Source organism: Kogia breviceps, chromosome 16 (assembly GCF_026419965.1).
Source record: "Kogia breviceps isolate mKogBre1 chromosome 16, mKogBre1 haplotype 1, whole genome shotgun sequence".
In the NCBI taxonomy this organism is placed as follows: Eukaryota; Metazoa; Chordata; class Mammalia; order Artiodactyla; family Physeteridae; genus Kogia; species Kogia breviceps.
This window is the reverse complement of record NC_081325.1, coordinates 77,150,075-77,166,853: the sequence shown is the minus strand read 5'-3', so window position 1 is coordinate 77,166,853 and position 16,779 is coordinate 77,150,075. Positions and strand designations below refer to the sequence as shown.

General features: G+C 59.3%; 1 protein-coding gene across 12 annotated transcripts in view; it reads left to right on the top strand.

The window, feature by feature from the left end:
• CARS2 (cysteinyl-tRNA synthetase 2, mitochondrial) overlaps nucleotides 1-16,756 on the top strand; it is a 38,231-nt gene extending 21,475 nt beyond the window's left edge. For 11 of the 12 annotated variants that reach the window (XM_067016642.1, XM_067016641.1, XM_067016637.1 and 8 more), the window contains 9 exons: nucleotides 755-884; nucleotides 4,181-4,314; nucleotides 6,470-6,537; nucleotides 11,251-11,317; nucleotides 12,048-12,186; nucleotides 13,555-13,678; nucleotides 14,180-14,278; nucleotides 16,267-16,473; nucleotides 16,559-16,756. In XM_067016642.1, the coding sequence (XP_066872743.1) occupies nucleotides 755-884; nucleotides 4,181-4,314; nucleotides 6,470-6,537; nucleotides 11,251-11,317; nucleotides 12,048-12,186; nucleotides 13,555-13,678; nucleotides 14,180-14,278; nucleotides 16,267-16,473; nucleotides 16,559-16,627 (1,037 nt within the window). In that variant the 3' untranslated portion in view covers nucleotides 16,628-16,756. The remainder of the gene's footprint in view (nucleotides 1-754; nucleotides 885-4,180; nucleotides 4,315-6,469; nucleotides 6,538-11,250; nucleotides 11,318-12,047; nucleotides 12,187-13,554; nucleotides 13,679-14,179; nucleotides 14,279-16,266; nucleotides 16,474-16,558) is intronic. The other variant, XM_067016639.1, reaches the window with a different exon arrangement.
• The last annotated feature ends 23 nt before the right edge of the window (nucleotides 16,757-16,779 follow it).

Genomic DNA, 16,779 nt, shown 5'->3' with positions numbered 1-16,779 from the left:
TTGTTTTGGTTTTTTGGCCGCGAGGCAGGTGGGATCCTAGCTCCCCAGCCAGGGATCCAACCCGCACCCCCTGCACTGGAAGGCGGAGTCCTAACCACCGGGCCGCTGGGGAAGCCCTCCCCCCCCCCCATGTTGTCTCAGGGCTCGAAAGCTCACTTCTTGTCAGCATCGAATAACACTCCATTGTCTGCATGGAGCACAGGTTGTTTATCCGTCAGCTACTGAAGGGCGCATCTTGGTGGCCTCCCAGTTCTGGAGCGTAAAGAGAGCCGCGCACCGGCTTGTCCTGGGACCCTGAACCCTCCTCTCCTGAGTTTTCTTGCTTTCTGAATGTGACTGACACAGCACTCCGGCATTTTCCTTTTTGCTTCGTGTGATCATCATCTCTCTTTGAAAACAGCTACTCTGAAACTCAGCTACTGACAGAGACGGAGCGCGGGAGGACGAGAGCACGTGTGGAGCGGGCCCCTCAGAGCAGCAGCGCCGCGCGCACCCCAGACCCCGCGCGCAGCGCTCAGATCACTGAAACGGGCCGCGCTGCCAGGGCACCGGCCGCGTGCTTCCGTCCTGTTACAGATCAAAGCAGCTGGTAGCTGTCTAGCTTTCCCGTGGCAGAGAGAAAAACCCACGCACGAGAAACGTGAGGTTACTTCTGAGAGGAACGGAATCGGGGGCGTGCGTCCTGCCTGTTTGGGGTGCCTGCGTTGCTGCGTTCCGGATTCCCTCCCGCGGATTAACCGTCTGTCACTGGCAGGTCACGCGGACAAGCGGCACGCCAGCGACTTTGCCCTGTGGAAGGCGGCCAAGCCCCGGGAGCCGTCCTGGGCCTCGCCCTGGGGCGACGGGAGGCCCGGCTGGCATACCGAGTGTTCCACCATCGCCAGGTGAGGCTTCCCGGGAGTCGTCGGCGCTGTGATGTGCGCGCTCGGCCAGCAGAGGGTGCAGGCGGGGCGTCGCGGGTGGTTTGGGAAGGAGGCGGCGCCCGGGTGGGACGGGCCTTGGGAAGGGAAACAGCAAAACCGGAACAGGTTTATCTCCCCGACATCAGCGCTTGTTCTCGTCGGGAGAAGAGCCTGCTCTGCAGTTAGTTCTTGACTGCCCGTCACGCGCAGGCCAGCTCCGGGGTGCCCGCGTCTCTTCCGCGGGAGGTTCAGGAAGGCGGCCAGGGCCCCGGGCGAGGGGCTGGACCCCCATCCTCGGCCCCGGAGCTGGTCCTGGGCCGGGCGCCTCGAGCGTGACCCTGGCGTCCCCTCCGTGTGCCCTTTGTGCTGGCTCTGTCTAGGGCGGCGCCACGCCGGGACGTTTGTGTCTTGGGAACCCCTGTCAACACAGTGCTTCTCTGGTCCCCGGCTCCTCCGGGGACCCTCTGTTTTGTCTCGTCTCTTACTGTCCGCACGTGCCCGCCGTGTCTGACGGGCGTCCCCACCCACTCTGGTCTCCGGAGGTCACGGGGACTGTCAGCTTGGTGTGTCACGGGCCGCTGACACCCCTGCTCGCTCCCTGGCTCCTGTGGAACAACGTTCTTCAGGTTTTGGCGTCTCTGCTGGGGCCTCGTCCACCTTCTTTTTGTGGACCTGCCCTGTGCACCGTCGCTCCCGCGTCGGCGCTCCCTTGGCTCTGCCCGTGTGCGTGCGTGTGCGTGTGTGCGTGCACGCGCGTCCGTGCAGGTGTGTGCGCGTGTCTGCATGTGTGCTCGCGGGTGCTGAAGGCCGCATCCCGGCTGGGCTCTCCACTTCCAGCCTGTCCCGGGGTCCCCACCATGGTTCCCCGAGCCCTGCACATTAACTCATGGATTTTGATACATTTGATGTGTTGCAGATATTTATTATAATCAGTTTTTTAAAAATTAATTTTTGGCTGCATTGGGCCTTTGTTGCTGCATGTGGGCTTTCTCTAGTTGCAGCAAGCGGGGGCTACTCATTGCGGTGGCTCCTCTTGTTGCGGAGCGCGGGCTCAGTAGTTGTGGCGCACGGGCTTAGTTGCTCCGCAGCATGTGGGATCCTCCCAGACCAGGGCTCGAACTCGTGTCCTCTGCATTGGCAGGCGGATTCTCAACCACTGCGCCACCAGGGAAGCCCCTGTAATCAGTTTTTAAAATTAGAAACTAAGTGTGATTAAGGTGAACATTTCAAACTACTGGCCACACCCCAAGTTTTAAGATCAGCAAACCCAGTCGTCCTCCTGTGGGCTGTCGTATGTAGCAGCTTTCTGGCTGGGCGTGAACGTTACCTAAGAGCAGGCTGCCCCGTGCCTCGGCTTCACGCTGGTTTCGTTCCTGCTGTAGGCTCACCCCACTCTACGGGGGGAAGCCTCACCCTCGGCCACCTGCCTGTGCCAGTGTGTTCACCCCAGTGAAGACCTAGAAGGGGTCCTGCCTCCACCACCCCTCGCCGCGTGCCCCTCCCCTGCTGCCCTCGCCCGTGAGCATATGTCTGTATGACTTACCGGGAGACACATGTGAAACTCCTGAGATGTCACACCCTGTTGTTAGTAGGAAACAGGGTCCAAGTTTTCATTAAAAAAAAATCAACTAGGGGCTTCCCTGGCGGTCCAGTGGGTAAGACTTCACGCTCCCAATGCAGGGGGCACGGGTTCCATCCCTGCTCGGGGAGCCAGATCCCGCGTGCATGCCGCAACTAAGAAGTCGGCATGCCACAATCGAGATTTCACGTGTCGCGACTAAGAGTCAGAAGGCTGCGACTAAGAAGTTGGTACGCCGCAACGAAGATCCCGCATAGCCAAAGTAAATAAATAAATAAGCAAATATTAAAAACAAGCAGACATGTCCAGCTCTCAGCCCTACTGTAAACACTTAAAAGTATTTACAAATACTTGTTGATTTAACAGCGGTGTGGGATGTACGTTGTGTTGTAAAAAGATCTTTAGCTTTTAGATTCAAATAATTTCTCTAAAGCAGGAAACCTTTAGTAAATTTCAAATGTAATGTTACCATTAAATGTTTTATTTTTGTTGAAATCTAAATAATGAAAATGGACTTCTGTTCCTTTTCAGCTTTCTCTTATTTTAAAATAGCTGTGACGTACAGACAAGACTAGAGACTAGTATAACAAACACTGCAGACCCACCATGTAGCTTTTAAGCCTTAATTTCGTCATATTTGCGTCAGATCTTCGTAAAGATGGGTCACTCGTTACAAATGCAAGTGTGGCCCCTCATACGCTCCTCCCCAGTCCTGGTCCCTCCCGTCTCACGCTTGCCCTCATAGCGTTTGAATTTCGAGGACTCTTATTAGAGATTCTCTAGAAACCACTGCCAAGGATGTACGGTCCTGGACGGCCTGCCCGCCCACTCAGCTCCGGTGTGACCAGTGCAAGCGTGGTTTTTCCCGAGCTGGGTCAGTGGGGAGGAGAGTCGGCCTTCAGCAGGAAGGACCTCAGTGAGGCTGTGGCACCTTTGAAAACATCTGTTTTTAGCCATTTTTAGAAAAACTCACTGGCGTCTGCACCCCCGGGGGGCCGACGGCCGCCAGAGCCCCACAACCGCCCGCCTTGCGCCCCCTTTCCGTTGTGCGAGCTTTTGCATTTTTCATCGATCTCTGCATTTTTAACATCCTCTGAAGCAGCCGCTGGTCAGCCTGGGCCACTGGTGCTGGTACCGGTTGTTCTGCGGGTGCTCTGGTGACACAGCTGCACACACTGAGTGTCCCGGCAGGCCTGAGGGGTGCGTCGGGCAGTGCTGTGGACTGAGGGCTTTCGGGACTGAGCAGCCGTAGAGCCGAAATGCCGCCAGCTGAAATGTGTCACTGTGAATTCTGTTACTTTGTTATTCATGTATGGCTTCTGAATGGCTCATTTTTCAAAAGCCAAATTAAAAATCTCTTCATTTTATAGTTCTTTTTTTGTTATAATTGAACAACCACTAAGGTCTGCCTACTGAAGTAAGAAAAAGTAATTTTGAAGTTTTTAAAAGCCACGTATTGTATCCAGAGCAGAGAAAATGAAGTCGCTTTCCCAGGAGGAAAAGCTATGAATTAGAGATTTGATGAAGTAAAAACAAATGTGAGGCTCCGCTTTTGCATCAGCTGAATTGTCACGCGTTTGGAATTGGGCTCCATTCGGTGTGTGTGTGGCCCGGGGCTGGAAGGAGTGAATACGGGATGTGGTTTGGAGACCGTGTCCCTGGATTGAGTTAACTCCCTGCTCTGCACTGTGTCTTGCAGTTTGGTGTTTGGAAGTCGGCTGGACATCCACTCGGGTGGCATCGATTTAGCGTTTCCTCACCACGAGAACGAAATCGCACAGTGCGAGGTCTTTCACCAGTGCCAGCAGTGGGGGAATTACTTCCTGCATTCTGGTGAGCGATGACTTCAGATTAGTTTGTTCCTTTTCAGTTCTCTCGACTCTGTCTGTGAAATAGCTACATCTGGAAACACCTGAATCGGCTACTAGGTCAAGAAACATAGAGTTTGTCCCTTAAATGGTCTTTGACTTGTTGTTGGACGTGAACGTCCTTGGATTGGAATATACCGACTGTGCCTTTTGGGACTGAAATGTGAGCTGACGAGAGCTCGGAAAATGTTGTGCAGGGCCGTTCTGCAGAAGTTTGTTTGAAAGGAAACCGTGAGGAGGGAATTTCAAATAGTATGATGTCGTAATGACTATGAGTGCGCCATCCTTGAGCCGAGACGTTGTCACCGTAAATATCCGTCACTCTCTGAAAGCACTGCGTTCCGTTCCACTTTCAAAAAAACCTCATGATTAACACCAGCCGTCTGCTCGCAGAAGTGGATGAGAAGTTGTGCAAAGGCAGCGGCGTCTTGAGCGAGGCAGCTCTGGAATTTCCTGTGATGCATGGGGAGATTCACGTGTCCAGGATTGTGACAGAGGTCGTGGAGCCACCGAGAACTGGCTCTGTTACCTTTCTGGCGTGGGCAGTGAAGGTATTTGAGGGGAAGAAAGAGAAAAGGCTTTGGTGGTGCTGGGGTTGGCAGAGGCCAACATCTGCCAACATCTGAAGCTCAGGAAACCAACAAGAACCACCTCTTTAAGTCCTTCGAGTAAGGAAACCAGGTTTTGCCAGCGAGGTGCTATTAAACGCAGACACACTCCAGGCAGAAGCTGCTTCGAGTCCGCGGCGAGGGTCCACGTGGGTGACAGGGACCAGCGGGGCTGCCTTCCCCGCAGGCCCGCCCTGCGGCGCCTCTGCCACCCCGTGTGCCCCGCCCGGAGCCCGGGGGCCAGCCTCGCGGCTCTGTGTGTGACCCCGCATCTCGGTGCTGCCCTGAGGTCGTCTGAAAGGGATGGGCTGAGTTGCCGTGTCCGGCGCGGGGGCCGAGGTCCGGTTTCCACCTCGTGTCCCTGCTTGGCGCCCGACCGGAGCCAGAACCCGCGTCCTTTGTGCCGGGCCGAGAGCCCGATGGCCCCGCTCCATTTCTCGGGCGCTTCGGCAGGGAGCCCCGGACCCGCTTCCGGTCGGGGCTCACCCCTCTTCTCAGAAGCCGCGTGGAGCCAGGCTCCCCCCTTCAGCGGGAGGACTTGTGAGCGCAGACTCTGCTCCGAGCCCGTCGGGGAGGGAATCCAAGGTCCCAGGGATGGAGGAGCTCCCGCGCCCGGTCGCAGGCTCGGGGACAGGTGATCCCGTGTCACCCGTCGGGACGCGAGGGCCGGTCCCCACGGGCCCTTCATCGGCGGCGCTCGTGAGGGGTTGGGGTTTGCCGTCAGCACCGGTGCCCCTGGGAGACTGGGTCTGCCGTCGGACGGGACCCGCGGCAGCGCCAGCGCTCACGGAGCTCTGTGTCCGCACACGGCAGGTCCTGCTGCTTTGGATGCGGCGTGGGGAAGGGCGCTGCTGTTAAGACCCACGATCTGTTAGGACGTTGCAATCTTCTTTGTCCCACTTTCACCCGGTCCCGGAGGAACAGCTGTGTCTCCTGACACCCTGGAGAATCGATGCCTTTTCCTGAAGTAAATGGATGAGTCAGATGAGTTTCGTTTTCCAGATGTTGTCAGCTTTTTAGAACTTCACTTGTACTTGGTGTATACGGCAGGCTGCGTAGGTTGACATATTCAAGGTTACACAGCTTTCTGGAAGCCACAGTGTAACCAGTTCTTGGAAGAGTTGGCTTGAAAAAAGGTGGTGCTTGAAGTTGTGTCAGAGAAAGTGGAAGCATCTTCTGTTGGAAATCACAGCCCCCTTGGAAGTGAGCCTCGCACAGATGTGGCCCAGGCTCAGACGGAGGGGTCCCGAGGGGGGTTCGGGTCCCCTGTGTCGGTGAGTCACAGGAGAGGGAGGGGCCGTCCCCGCAGTGTGGTGATGCCCTGGCCCAGGACGGACGTGGGCCCCCCTTGCTGGCGGGCTGAGCGCGGGGCCGATCTGGGGGGCCTGTGTGGGCGTCCACGCAGGGCTGTGTGACGGGCCAGGGCTCCCGGAGTCCGGGCGCCTTTGGAGACGCGCCCTCCTTCACCCCCGCTCTGGGGGTGCAGAATGAGTGCCTTTCTTTTTGTTTCAGGGCATTTGCACGTGAAGGGCAAAGAAGAGAAGATGTCCAAATCACTGAAGAACTACATCACAATTAAGGTAACGCGCTTGTCGTGTTTCCTGTGTGCCTGCCAGTCTGCTGACGTGTCACGGAGGCCGATGTGCATCAGGAGACCCCCATCTCCGGTGCCCTGTGTCCCCGGGGCCCTGACGGGCTTCTCCTGCTTCTGGGTTAAACGGCTCTTTCTTGTCGAAAAGCGCGAGGCGGTGTTTCCTGACCCGTCCCCTCCTGTATCGGCTCCCGGGGGCCTCGGCCTCTCCTCCCTCCTGTTCCAAGACTCTGATTTTATTGATTTGGGCCCTTTCTCTCTCTCTCTCTCTCTCTCTTTTTTTGTTTTGATGAGTCTAGCTAAAGGTTTATTGATTTTATCTTTTCAAAGAACCAGCTCTTAGTTTCATTGATCTTTCGTATTTTTTTTCAGTCATTTCATTTATTTCTGCTCTTACCTTTATGATTTCTTTCCTTCTATTAACTTTGGGTTTTGTTTGTTCTTCTTCTAGTGCTTAAGGTGTAAAGTTAGGTTGTTTATTTGAGACTTTTCTTAAGTTTTTCTGAGGTTTTTCTTATATTACTAAATACTTCCCTTTTAGGACTGCTTTTGCTGCATCCCACGTATATATGAGGTTATTTTAGTGGAGGATCTCAGTTTGAACACATGCTAACAAGCTTGCATTTTTACCCACCTCCCATGGTTAATGTTTTTTGCATCATGTTTTACATCTTTTTGTTTTGTGTATCATTTAACTCCTTATTGTGGCTATAGATGATTTATAGTATTTTTGTCTTTTAACCTTCCTACTAGCTAGCTTTATAAGTGGTTACTCTGTCTTTACTGAATGTTTGCCTTTACCAATGAGATTTCTCCTCTCATAATTTTCATATTTCTGGTTGTGGACTTCTCTTTTCCTCTTAGAGAACTCCCTCTAACATGTCATGTAATGCTGGTTTAGGGGTTCTCTGTTGCTTGTCTGTAAAATTCTTTCTCTTCTTCAGATCGGAATGAGATCCTAGCTGGGTGGAGTATTCTTGGTTTGTAAGTGTTTTCATCACTTGGAGTATATGATGTTCCTCCTTTCTGGCGTGCAGAAAAGTCAGCTGACAGTCTTATGAGAGTTCCCCTGTGAGAAACTGGTTGCTTTTCCCTTGCTGCTTTTAAGATTTTCTCTTTAATTTTTCCATTTTAATTGCAGTGTGTCTCGCTGTGGATCTGTTTGGGTTCATCTTGTTGGGGCCTCTCTGTGCTTCCTGGGCTCGGATGTCTGTTTCCTTTCGCGGGCCTGGCGAATGCACGCTCTCTGCCCGCCTCTCTCTGTGCTTCCTGGGCTCGGATGTCTGTTTCCTTTCGCGGGCCTGGCGAATGCAAGCTCTCTGCCCGCCTCTCTCTCTCCTGGGGCCCCGACAGTGCAAGCATCAGCGCGCTCGGCGTTGTCCCAGGCGCCTCTTAAACGACTGAGTCTTTTGCTTCATATGGAGTGAACTTATTTGGAGGGCTGAATCATCTGTTGTAAGGGCGCACCTTAATTCATCTAAACCATCCCCTACTGGTGGCCATTTACATGATATGTTTCATGGCCGTATTAAACTACAGCTGCTTGGGTACATGCATTTAGAATTTTCATCGACACTACAAAGTCAGCATTACTTTCCTGACCACTTAGCGGGTGGCCCACTGGGGGGGCTACTGCAGGTCCGAGTTACTTCCCGCTGCTGGACTTCGTAGGAGGCCAAAGTCTTCCCCAGCTCACACTCCAGCCCCGGGCAACGACTGCTCTGCTCTCCATTTCTTTTTCTTTCTTTCTTTCTTCCTCCCTCCCTCCCTCTCTTTCCTTCTTCCCACACCACACGGTTTGCAGGATCTTAGTTCCCTGACCAGGGATCAAACCCAGGGCCCCGGCATCCTAACCACTGGACCCCCAGGGAATTTTCTGCTCTGTTTCTGTTTCTGTTTTTTTTTTAGATTCCACATGTGGGTGAGATCATACAGTATTTGTCTTTCTCGGCTGTCACTGAGCCCAGTGTCCTCTAGGTTCAGCCACGCTGTCACAGATGGCAAGATTTCCTTCTTTTGATGATTAACAGTCTGTAGTATGTATATGCACGTGTGTGTGCGTGTGAGCGTGCGTGTGTGAGCGTGTGTGTGTCACATCTTCTTTATCCATTCATCTATCAGTGGACACTTAGGTTGCTTCCCTATCTTGACTATTGTCGGTAATGCTGCATTGAACATAGGGGTGCAGATACATCTACGAGATAGTGATTTTGTTTCCTTCAGATGTGTACCTAGAAGTGGAATTGCTGGATTGTACGGTAAACCTATTTTTGATTTTTTGAGGAACCTTCATACTGTTTTCCACGGTGGCTGTACCAGTTTACATTCCCACCAACCGTGCACAAGGGTTCCCTTTTCTCAATATTCTCATCAACACTTATTTTTCGTTGATGGCAACCATTCTGACAGGTGTGAGGTGATACCTTATTGTGGTTTTGATTTGCATTTCCCTGATGATGAGTGATGTTGAGCATCTTTTCAGGTACCTACCTGTTGGCCATTAGTAGGTGTTCTTTGGAAAAATGTTTATTCAAGTCTTTTGCCCATTTCTGAATCTTTTTGTTTTTTTTTTTCTATTGAGTTGTGTGAGTTCTTTATATATTTTGGATATTTATCCCGCATCAGATAGGTGGTGTGGTCTGCAAATGTTTTCCCCCATTCTGTCGGCTGTCTTTTCACTTTGTTGACTGCTTCCTTTGCTGCGCAGAAGCTTTGTGGTTGGATGTAGTCCTATTTTCTTTCTATATCATTATCAGGAAACGGTCCCCAGACACAGAACGCCGTAGAAAGGTTAGATCCCAGGTTTCCGCTGAACTCTCTGACCCCAAAGGGGCATCTCACAGTGGTGAACATAAATACCCTTTAGTGTTGCTGGCGTTTGGAGAACTATTAACTTAGATTTCTGAACACACATTGAGGTTTATCTGAATGAGTCCACATTCTGAGTGGCAGGAAACTCCCCCCCTTTTTTGGGGGGTGGGGCATGCCCAGGTGGTGTGCGGGATCTTAGCTCCCCGACCAGGGATGGAACCCGTGCCCCCGGCGGTGGAAGCCCGGAGTCTTCACCACTGGACCACCAGGGAAGTCCAGGAAAAACCCTTTAAAATAAAACCACCTAAAATCCTTTTTGGATGAAATAGAGAACATGGCTGCCCCGAAAATATAAAGTGCTAAAATGGAGAAGAGATCTCTTTCAGAAAAACCGAAGACCCAGACAGACATAAAATATCCAGAATGTTAGTTTTAAAATTCTGTGACTAAATGCACGATTATGAGCAGAAAGTCAGGAGAGCAGGAAAGGTACCGACTCGGAGAGAGAAGCGCGTGGGGCTGGGGGCAGCGTGTCTTACGTCTGTCGGCGGTCGGGGCCCCGGGGCAGCGGGGAGGGCTTGGTGACGGTGGCCGCGCCGCGGAGATGCACAGCTTTGCTTCTGCCCAAACAGCTCCACAGCCGTACATACCAAGCGTCTGGCGGCGATTTATAACAAGCTAAACAGACGACGATTTGCGAAAGCAAATCCTCACCTAAGGCAAGCGTGTCCACTGGGCACAGGCCTCCTGCAACGTCGTCAGAGACAGGAGAGGGCTTGCGACAAGTTATGACGCAGTTGAGTCCGTGCTGTGGTGGGGAAGGAAACCTAAAGAAATAATTCAGAAAGGAGAGGGAAAAGTCAGAGGGCGGCTAAAGGCCCTCTGAGTACCCGGCGTTCACTCTCCGTCCCCCGTGTAAGCCCACGCCAGCTGAGCTGCATGTTTACTGGGGTCCCGCCGAGCACAGCCGGTTATCACGAGACCCTGGCAGGTCGGGGAAGCGCTGTCAGAGTGGCTGGAGTGACGGCCGACGGGACACAGAAGGACTTGCAGAGAAGGCACAGGATGCGGGCCCTGGCCTTGGGTGTTTGGCGTTTGGTTCCCTAAGCCTCGTCTCTCTGTCACCGTTATAGACACACTGCAGTCACGACACATCCGCATGTTAGCATTCTGCAAGTGACGCTTCGTACGCACGGCGCTAGTTATTTATCTGCCTGTGCTGTTCGTGGTATGGTAACTCCATCACAGCGCAGGGGCTCCGTCTCCACGCTGCTGCTTGCAGATTTAAAGGGGAAGTGACAGGTGAGAACACGAGGGCACGTGACTGCACAGATGCGAGAGTTAACACGCCCACTGCGGGACGGGGCCTCAAGTGAGTTGGCTAGTTTGGGGAATTAAGGGGACGAAGACATACTCCTTTGTCACACTCTGGGAAGGGGCACCAGGAGACGGACAGGGACGTTGAAATACCGGGTCTCTTACTGATGACGGGCGGGTTGGACAGGGCTCGCTCTTCACCTCTGTCCCTGTCTATCCTGCGGTTGGCCCGGCGAAATCTGTGGCCGCTGCCTTAGAACTTAACGTTTTTAAACACACGGAGTGAGATCGGTAGGAGTTGGACAGGTGTTGATGATATCGAGATACAGGAACCCACGCCCTCCCTCCCTCGAGTGAACGCTCTTCCAGAATCCAGCCGTGGGCCTGAGCCCCGCAGGTCACGGCAGATGAGCGACAGCACAGGCCGTGTGCAGGTGACGCGGCCGCAGGCTCGTGGGGCGAATGCCCCGCGACTGCTCGGGGGGGCGGTGCAGGCGTCTACACTGGTGGCTGCAGGAGCGCTGCGAGCGCCTGGGGGTCAGTGGCTCCCGTCTCTCCGGCCCCGGCCCTGCAGGACTTCCTCAGCACGGCCTCCCCGGACGTCTTCCGGCTCTTCTGCCTGCGGAGCAGCTACAGGTCAGGTGAGCTGGCGGGGAGGCCTGGGTGCCCCTCACGTGTGGCCCCGGGGAGCCTCTGGGGACCCCGAAATCCGGTGGGGTGCGCCCCATCCTGTTGGGGTGGTGCCCTCGTGCCCTGAGGTTGGGTTCCGAACGGAAGCCCGAGGTTGCTCCAGGGAGCAGTGGTCCTGGCGCTCGGCCGGGGGACCCCGGAGCCGGGGGACTCGGGTGTTCAGCGCTCCGCGGGGCCTGGAGAGCCTGAGCCCGCGGCGCCTGCCCCCCGGCTTCGTGAGCCGCCCTGGCACAGGGCCTGAGCCGGGAGCCCTCCGCACGGCGCCGCCCCTCCCCCGGGCCTGAAGGCGCGTCCCCTGCCAGCCCCAAAGGCGAGTCTGGGGGCCCCGGCACTCCCCGCCGGCCGGACCCCTGTCCAGAGACCTGGGGCCGCCCGGGCGCGGCGAGTGTCCCTCATCCGTCCCCGCACGCTCGCCGGCGGGGTGGTGGCCGGGTCTCCCTGCCCCTTCGGGAACACGGAGCCCGAGTCCTCGTGGCGCCAGTCTGCTGGCCTCCCCAGAGGCGCTTCAGGCACCCGGCGGGGCCCCCGCCTCCCAGAGCCGTCCGTCTGTCTGTCAGCGGGAATGAGCCCTCGGCCACCCACGTGGGGAGGGGTGTCCACGTTGCCTGCCCGCGGTCAGGACAGAGCCTGGCGGTCTGTGGGCGCCCGAGGCTCCCGGGTGACCGGGCTCCCTCCCCGCAGCCATGGACTACAGCGACGGCGCCATGCTCGAGGCCAGGCGTCTGCTCCGTTCCGTGGCCGCCTTCGTGGAGGACGCTCGGGCCTACATGAGGGGGCAGCTGGCAGGCGGCCCCGTCCAGGAGGACGTGCTGTGGGAGAGGTGGGTGCTGCTCAGGGCCACGCGAGGGGGCGCTGTGGACACGGGGGTGGGGCCGGTGGGAGCCCCGGGCCCGCCAGGGGACGGGCAGGGACCCCGCCTTCGGGGAGGCCTGCGCGGCCCGCGGTTGCGTGGGAGCGTCCGGAACCTCGTGGATGGCGTGGTCGACGGAAGTGGGGCAGGTGGGCGGACGAGGGAGCTGTTGAAGGAAGGAGGGAGGACCTGGGTCGCGGTGACAGGGGTTGACGGGCGCATCTGGAAGCCCAGCGTGTGCCCCCCGCCCCCTGGGGGTCATGATCACAGGCCGGCCGTGCCTGCAGAGGTGGGAGCACAGCAAGGGGCCCCGGGAAGTGAACGGAGCGCAGCCCGGACGTGGCGACAGCGTTTCCGGTTCTGTTGCTCGGTAAATGGCTCGACGTGTCTGTGTTTAACTGCATCCAAAAAAAAAAAGGCGAGGAAGGTTTGAGACGGGCTTCAGAGACGGTGAGAAGCTGGGAAGACGGACAGAGCCTCGGGGGATACCAGAGGGAGAGGAGGGGGGCAGGGTCATCGGGGGTCCCCGGAGGCTGACGGTGGGCGGGGTCTGTGTGCCCCCGCCACCCAGGGATCCCCTGGAGGAGTAGAGGGCCCGGGGCTCCTTCGGGGCCGGTCGGGAAGAGGGCCTCCAGAGCAGACAGGCAGGGGCTGCCTGTGGGTCACAGCAGTGGAGCCCGGGACGAAGCCCAAGCCCTGGGGCCGGGCAGCTGGGCGCCGTCAGTCACCCGGCCACCCTCCCGGCGGCGGGTGCCAGGGAAGGACCCGCAGTGCTGCAGGCGTGCAGGGGAGAGTGCGCGTCAGGCAGGAGAGGTCAGGTTACGCTGGGTGACAGCGCTGGGTCGCAGGAGCCCGGGCAGCGAAGGTCCGTTTCTCCCTGTGGTCACTCGGGCCCAGGCTCGGGGGCTTTGCCCAACCCTTTCCTGTGTCTGGGGAGCAGGGCACCCGCGGGAGGTGGGGAAAGTCCGGGACGAGGGGCAGCAGGGAATCAATACAGCGGCAGCGCCTCGGAGGGGCCGGTGACTGACCCGCAGGCATGCAGGACAGCGTGTGAGCGAGGGGTGGCTCGAAGGGGACCTGACAGGGCCGCTGGGGACGGGGAAGGAGGTGACGGGGACCTCAGTCTCCTTGCCGGGGGCTGGGGGGTTCGAGCGTCACGGCAGCCGGCTCCTGAGGGGGTCTGACAGCAGAGGGAAGGAGCCGGAAGGGCCGCCCCGGGGGCGGGAGCAGAGCAGGGAGCCCGAGGGTGGAGCCCCCGGGTGGCGTCTGTCCCGGGGGCCCGGCCATCGCTGCAGCTCCTGCCACCCAGCCGGGTCCCGTCTGCTCACCTCCCCCAAGGCTGGGCCGCACCAAGGGGGCCGTGCAGGCGGCACTGGCGGACGATTTCAACACGCCGGGAGCGGTGGACGCCGTCGTTGACCTGGCTCACCACGGGAACAGACAGCTGAAGGCGGCCGCCGAGGTAACTCCCGGGACGTGGTGACGCTTCTGAGGGCAGAGCAGACGCCACCTCGCCAGCCCCTGGGGCCACCCAGCTCCCAGAGCCGGTGGCCTCGGGGCCACCCCTGCGTGTGGCCCCGTCCTGAGCTGGGGTCAGAAGAGCTGGGGGCCGTGGGGAGGCCCGGCCCATGGACACAGGAGCTCGGGGGAGTCCGAGTCTGCCACACGGACGTGAGATGGGGAAGGAAGCCGGGTGGGGACCCCGACTGCCCCCTAGCCCTGCCCGACCCTGGGCCCTGGCGCCAAGCTCCTCTCGGATGCCCAGGACCCAGGCACGCCCCGAAGGCCACCCGCCGCCGCCGCCGCCCGGGGGCTCGGTGCCGGCACAGGCGCTCAGAGCACAGGCCCCAGGCGCGGGCGGCAGCGCTGGCTTCGCGGGGCCGCGTCCGCGCCGCCGGGGGCCGACCTGCCCGGGGTCGGTGCTCTTGCCTTTCAAGAGCCTCCTCTGGGTGACTTGTCGCAGGCGGCCGGTGGTCCCAGGAGCCCTGCCGTGTTCGGTGCCGTCGTGTCCTACGTGGAGCAGTTCTTTGAGACGGTGGGGATTTCTCTGGCTGAGCGACAGGTACGCCCTTCTCTCTTCAGTCCTCGGTCATGGGACTTAATCTACACGCTAACACGGTGACAGCCGCTTCTTCCCTTCAGAAACGCCGATTTCAACGGTAACGAAAGGCCAGACTTACCACGTGCTTAAGATGCGTTATGTTCCTTGAAAGGGGGGCACACACCGAGCCGGGAGCGGACGAGCGTGCACCTCGCTGCACAGTGGGCGGCGCGCCCCGGATCCCGTGCGCACTGGTGTCCGAGAGAGAGCCTCAAAGCGTACCCGGCTGTCAGGCTGCGGGCAGCATGTTTCTCTGGCGCCGTCTGAGCCGCCGGCCGGGCACCAGCTGTCAGGGATCCCCGGGCCTGGCCACCCCCGGCCGCCCACGTCCCCGTCACGCGCTCCTCTGTAGAGGCCCCGTCCAGGCCCGTGGGCTGTTCGGCCGCCGGGTCTCCGGTGCCCCGTGTGTGGAACGTCCCTTGGCCTTCCGTGGCCTTCCCGCCCTGACACCCCGGCCCCTCGGGGACCCAGCACACGTGATGCCACATCCTCTGGGCCATGATCCCCGTCTGTCCCGGGCCCGGGATGTGCACCGTGACCACGCCACAGAGACCCTTCCTCGTGCCAGAGTGGACGCGGGTCCTCCTCCGGCTCGCGGCTGGGGGGCGGAGCGTGGGGTGGCCGCGGAGCCCCACACGGCCCCATCCCTGTGGCACGTGCTTCCTGCGCTGACGTTCCCAGCCCATCGGGCACCGTGTGTCGCAGGCAGGAGTCGGCCTTTCTCCCAGGAGCCTGGCTGCTCTCGGCGGGGAGGGTGTGGGCAACTGGGTGCTCGCTGCGCTCTGGCCACAGCTGCCCTGGCCCTAGGCAGGCAGAGCCAGCCCCCGGGATCCTGGGTCCCCTCTCCGTATCGATTGTTACCCCCGACCCCTCGACTCCGGTTCCCAGCAGTCCCGGGCACCTCCCGCCCCTCTGGGCTCCCACGTGCCAACCTCACTCACCCGCTGCCCTCCCCATGTACACCTGTCTCCCCTCACCCCCAGCAGGCTGTCCTCCGCACAGAAGCGTCCTTGCCCGACGCCCCAGGCCAGGGTCCCTCCTCCTCCAGGGGGCCCGCCCGCCTCGCTCTGCGTCACCCGACAGACAGCCTTAGGACGGCTGTTCAGGACCGGAAAGGAAAGGGCCACAGCTGCCACTTTCTAAAAAACGGTGTGAACAGGCTGTTAACGGGAGCCTGGACTGCACACGGAGGGGGGGGGGGGGCGCCGCCCCGGATCTCCTTGCGGGCCTTATTGGGCCACCTGCCGCCGCGAGGCCTGGTCACAGCCCACACTGCCGGGCCGGGGACCTGCCAGCTGAGGCCTGGCGCCGGCTGCCCTGGCCGTGAGCAGGGACGTCTCCTAGGACTGCTTTGTTAGGCGGTGCGCTTCTCTGGCCTCAACACAAAGAGTCGCGATGATTTGTTTGGTTTATCGAGACGTTGATTCCCTAGCGGACTGCGGCCTTCCCTGGGCGGTCCAGGGCCTGTTGGCGGCTCACACGAGGCTGAGGGGGCCAGGTCTCTGCTGGGGCGCCCACGTCTCTGTAACGAGCAGTGGCTGGGGAATCACGTGAGGTTCAAGGAGTTGGACCGCCGGCCCCTCCTCCGTGGGGCGGGGCGGGGGCGCGGAGGACGCCTGGCAACTTGGAAGGGCTCTGGACCCACGCCAGACCTGGAGCTCCCCCGGGTGGGTCCCCGGCCCCAGGGGAGAGCGCCACGGGGCTGCGCGCGTGCGCGCACCCAGCCGTGCGCAGCACGTCCAGGGCCTTGAACGGCGTTTGGCGCGAGCAGGTTTGGTTTCCTTGGTCGACGAGGCCCAGGCCTGCCGACGCCGCCCGTCTGCAGTGGCAGCCCCCCGCTCACCGGCCTGGGCGACCGGGACCTTCGGGCGAGGGGAGGGGAGACGAGCCGCACCCCCTGCCCCTCCCCGGCCCGGGGCCCTGTCCGCTCACCCGGCGCCGCCGGGCAGTGTGTTTCAGGGGCCGGCGGTGGCCCGGCCGCCCTGCACAGCGTGGTCGAGGAGCTGGTGCGCTTCCGGCGGAAGGTCCGGCAGTTCGCTCTGGCCACGGGGGAGGCCCCCGGGGAAGCGCGGCGGCAGCTCCTGGAGAGGCGGCCCCTGCTGGAGGCGTGCGACGCGCTGCGCCGGGACCTGGCCGCCCACGGCGTCAGCATCAAGGTGAGCGCCGCTCCGCCCCGCCCCCGGCTCTGCCCCCCCCCCGCCCCCGCGCCCTGACTCCCAGCTGGCCCGTCCCCCTCCCCAGGACAGGGGCGGCGTGTCCACGTGGGAGCTGCTGGACCCGAGGACAGAAGACCCCAAACCAGGGAGCTGAGGACACGGGATGCGGAGGCCACGGCTCCCGGCGCGGTTCTGTGCTGCCTCAAGGCACAATAAAAGCTTGATGTTAAAGTTTCTGTTGCGGATGCTCAGTTAACCTTAAAATAAACCAAACCGTTCCGGCCCCGCGGGTGCTAGTAGATGTGC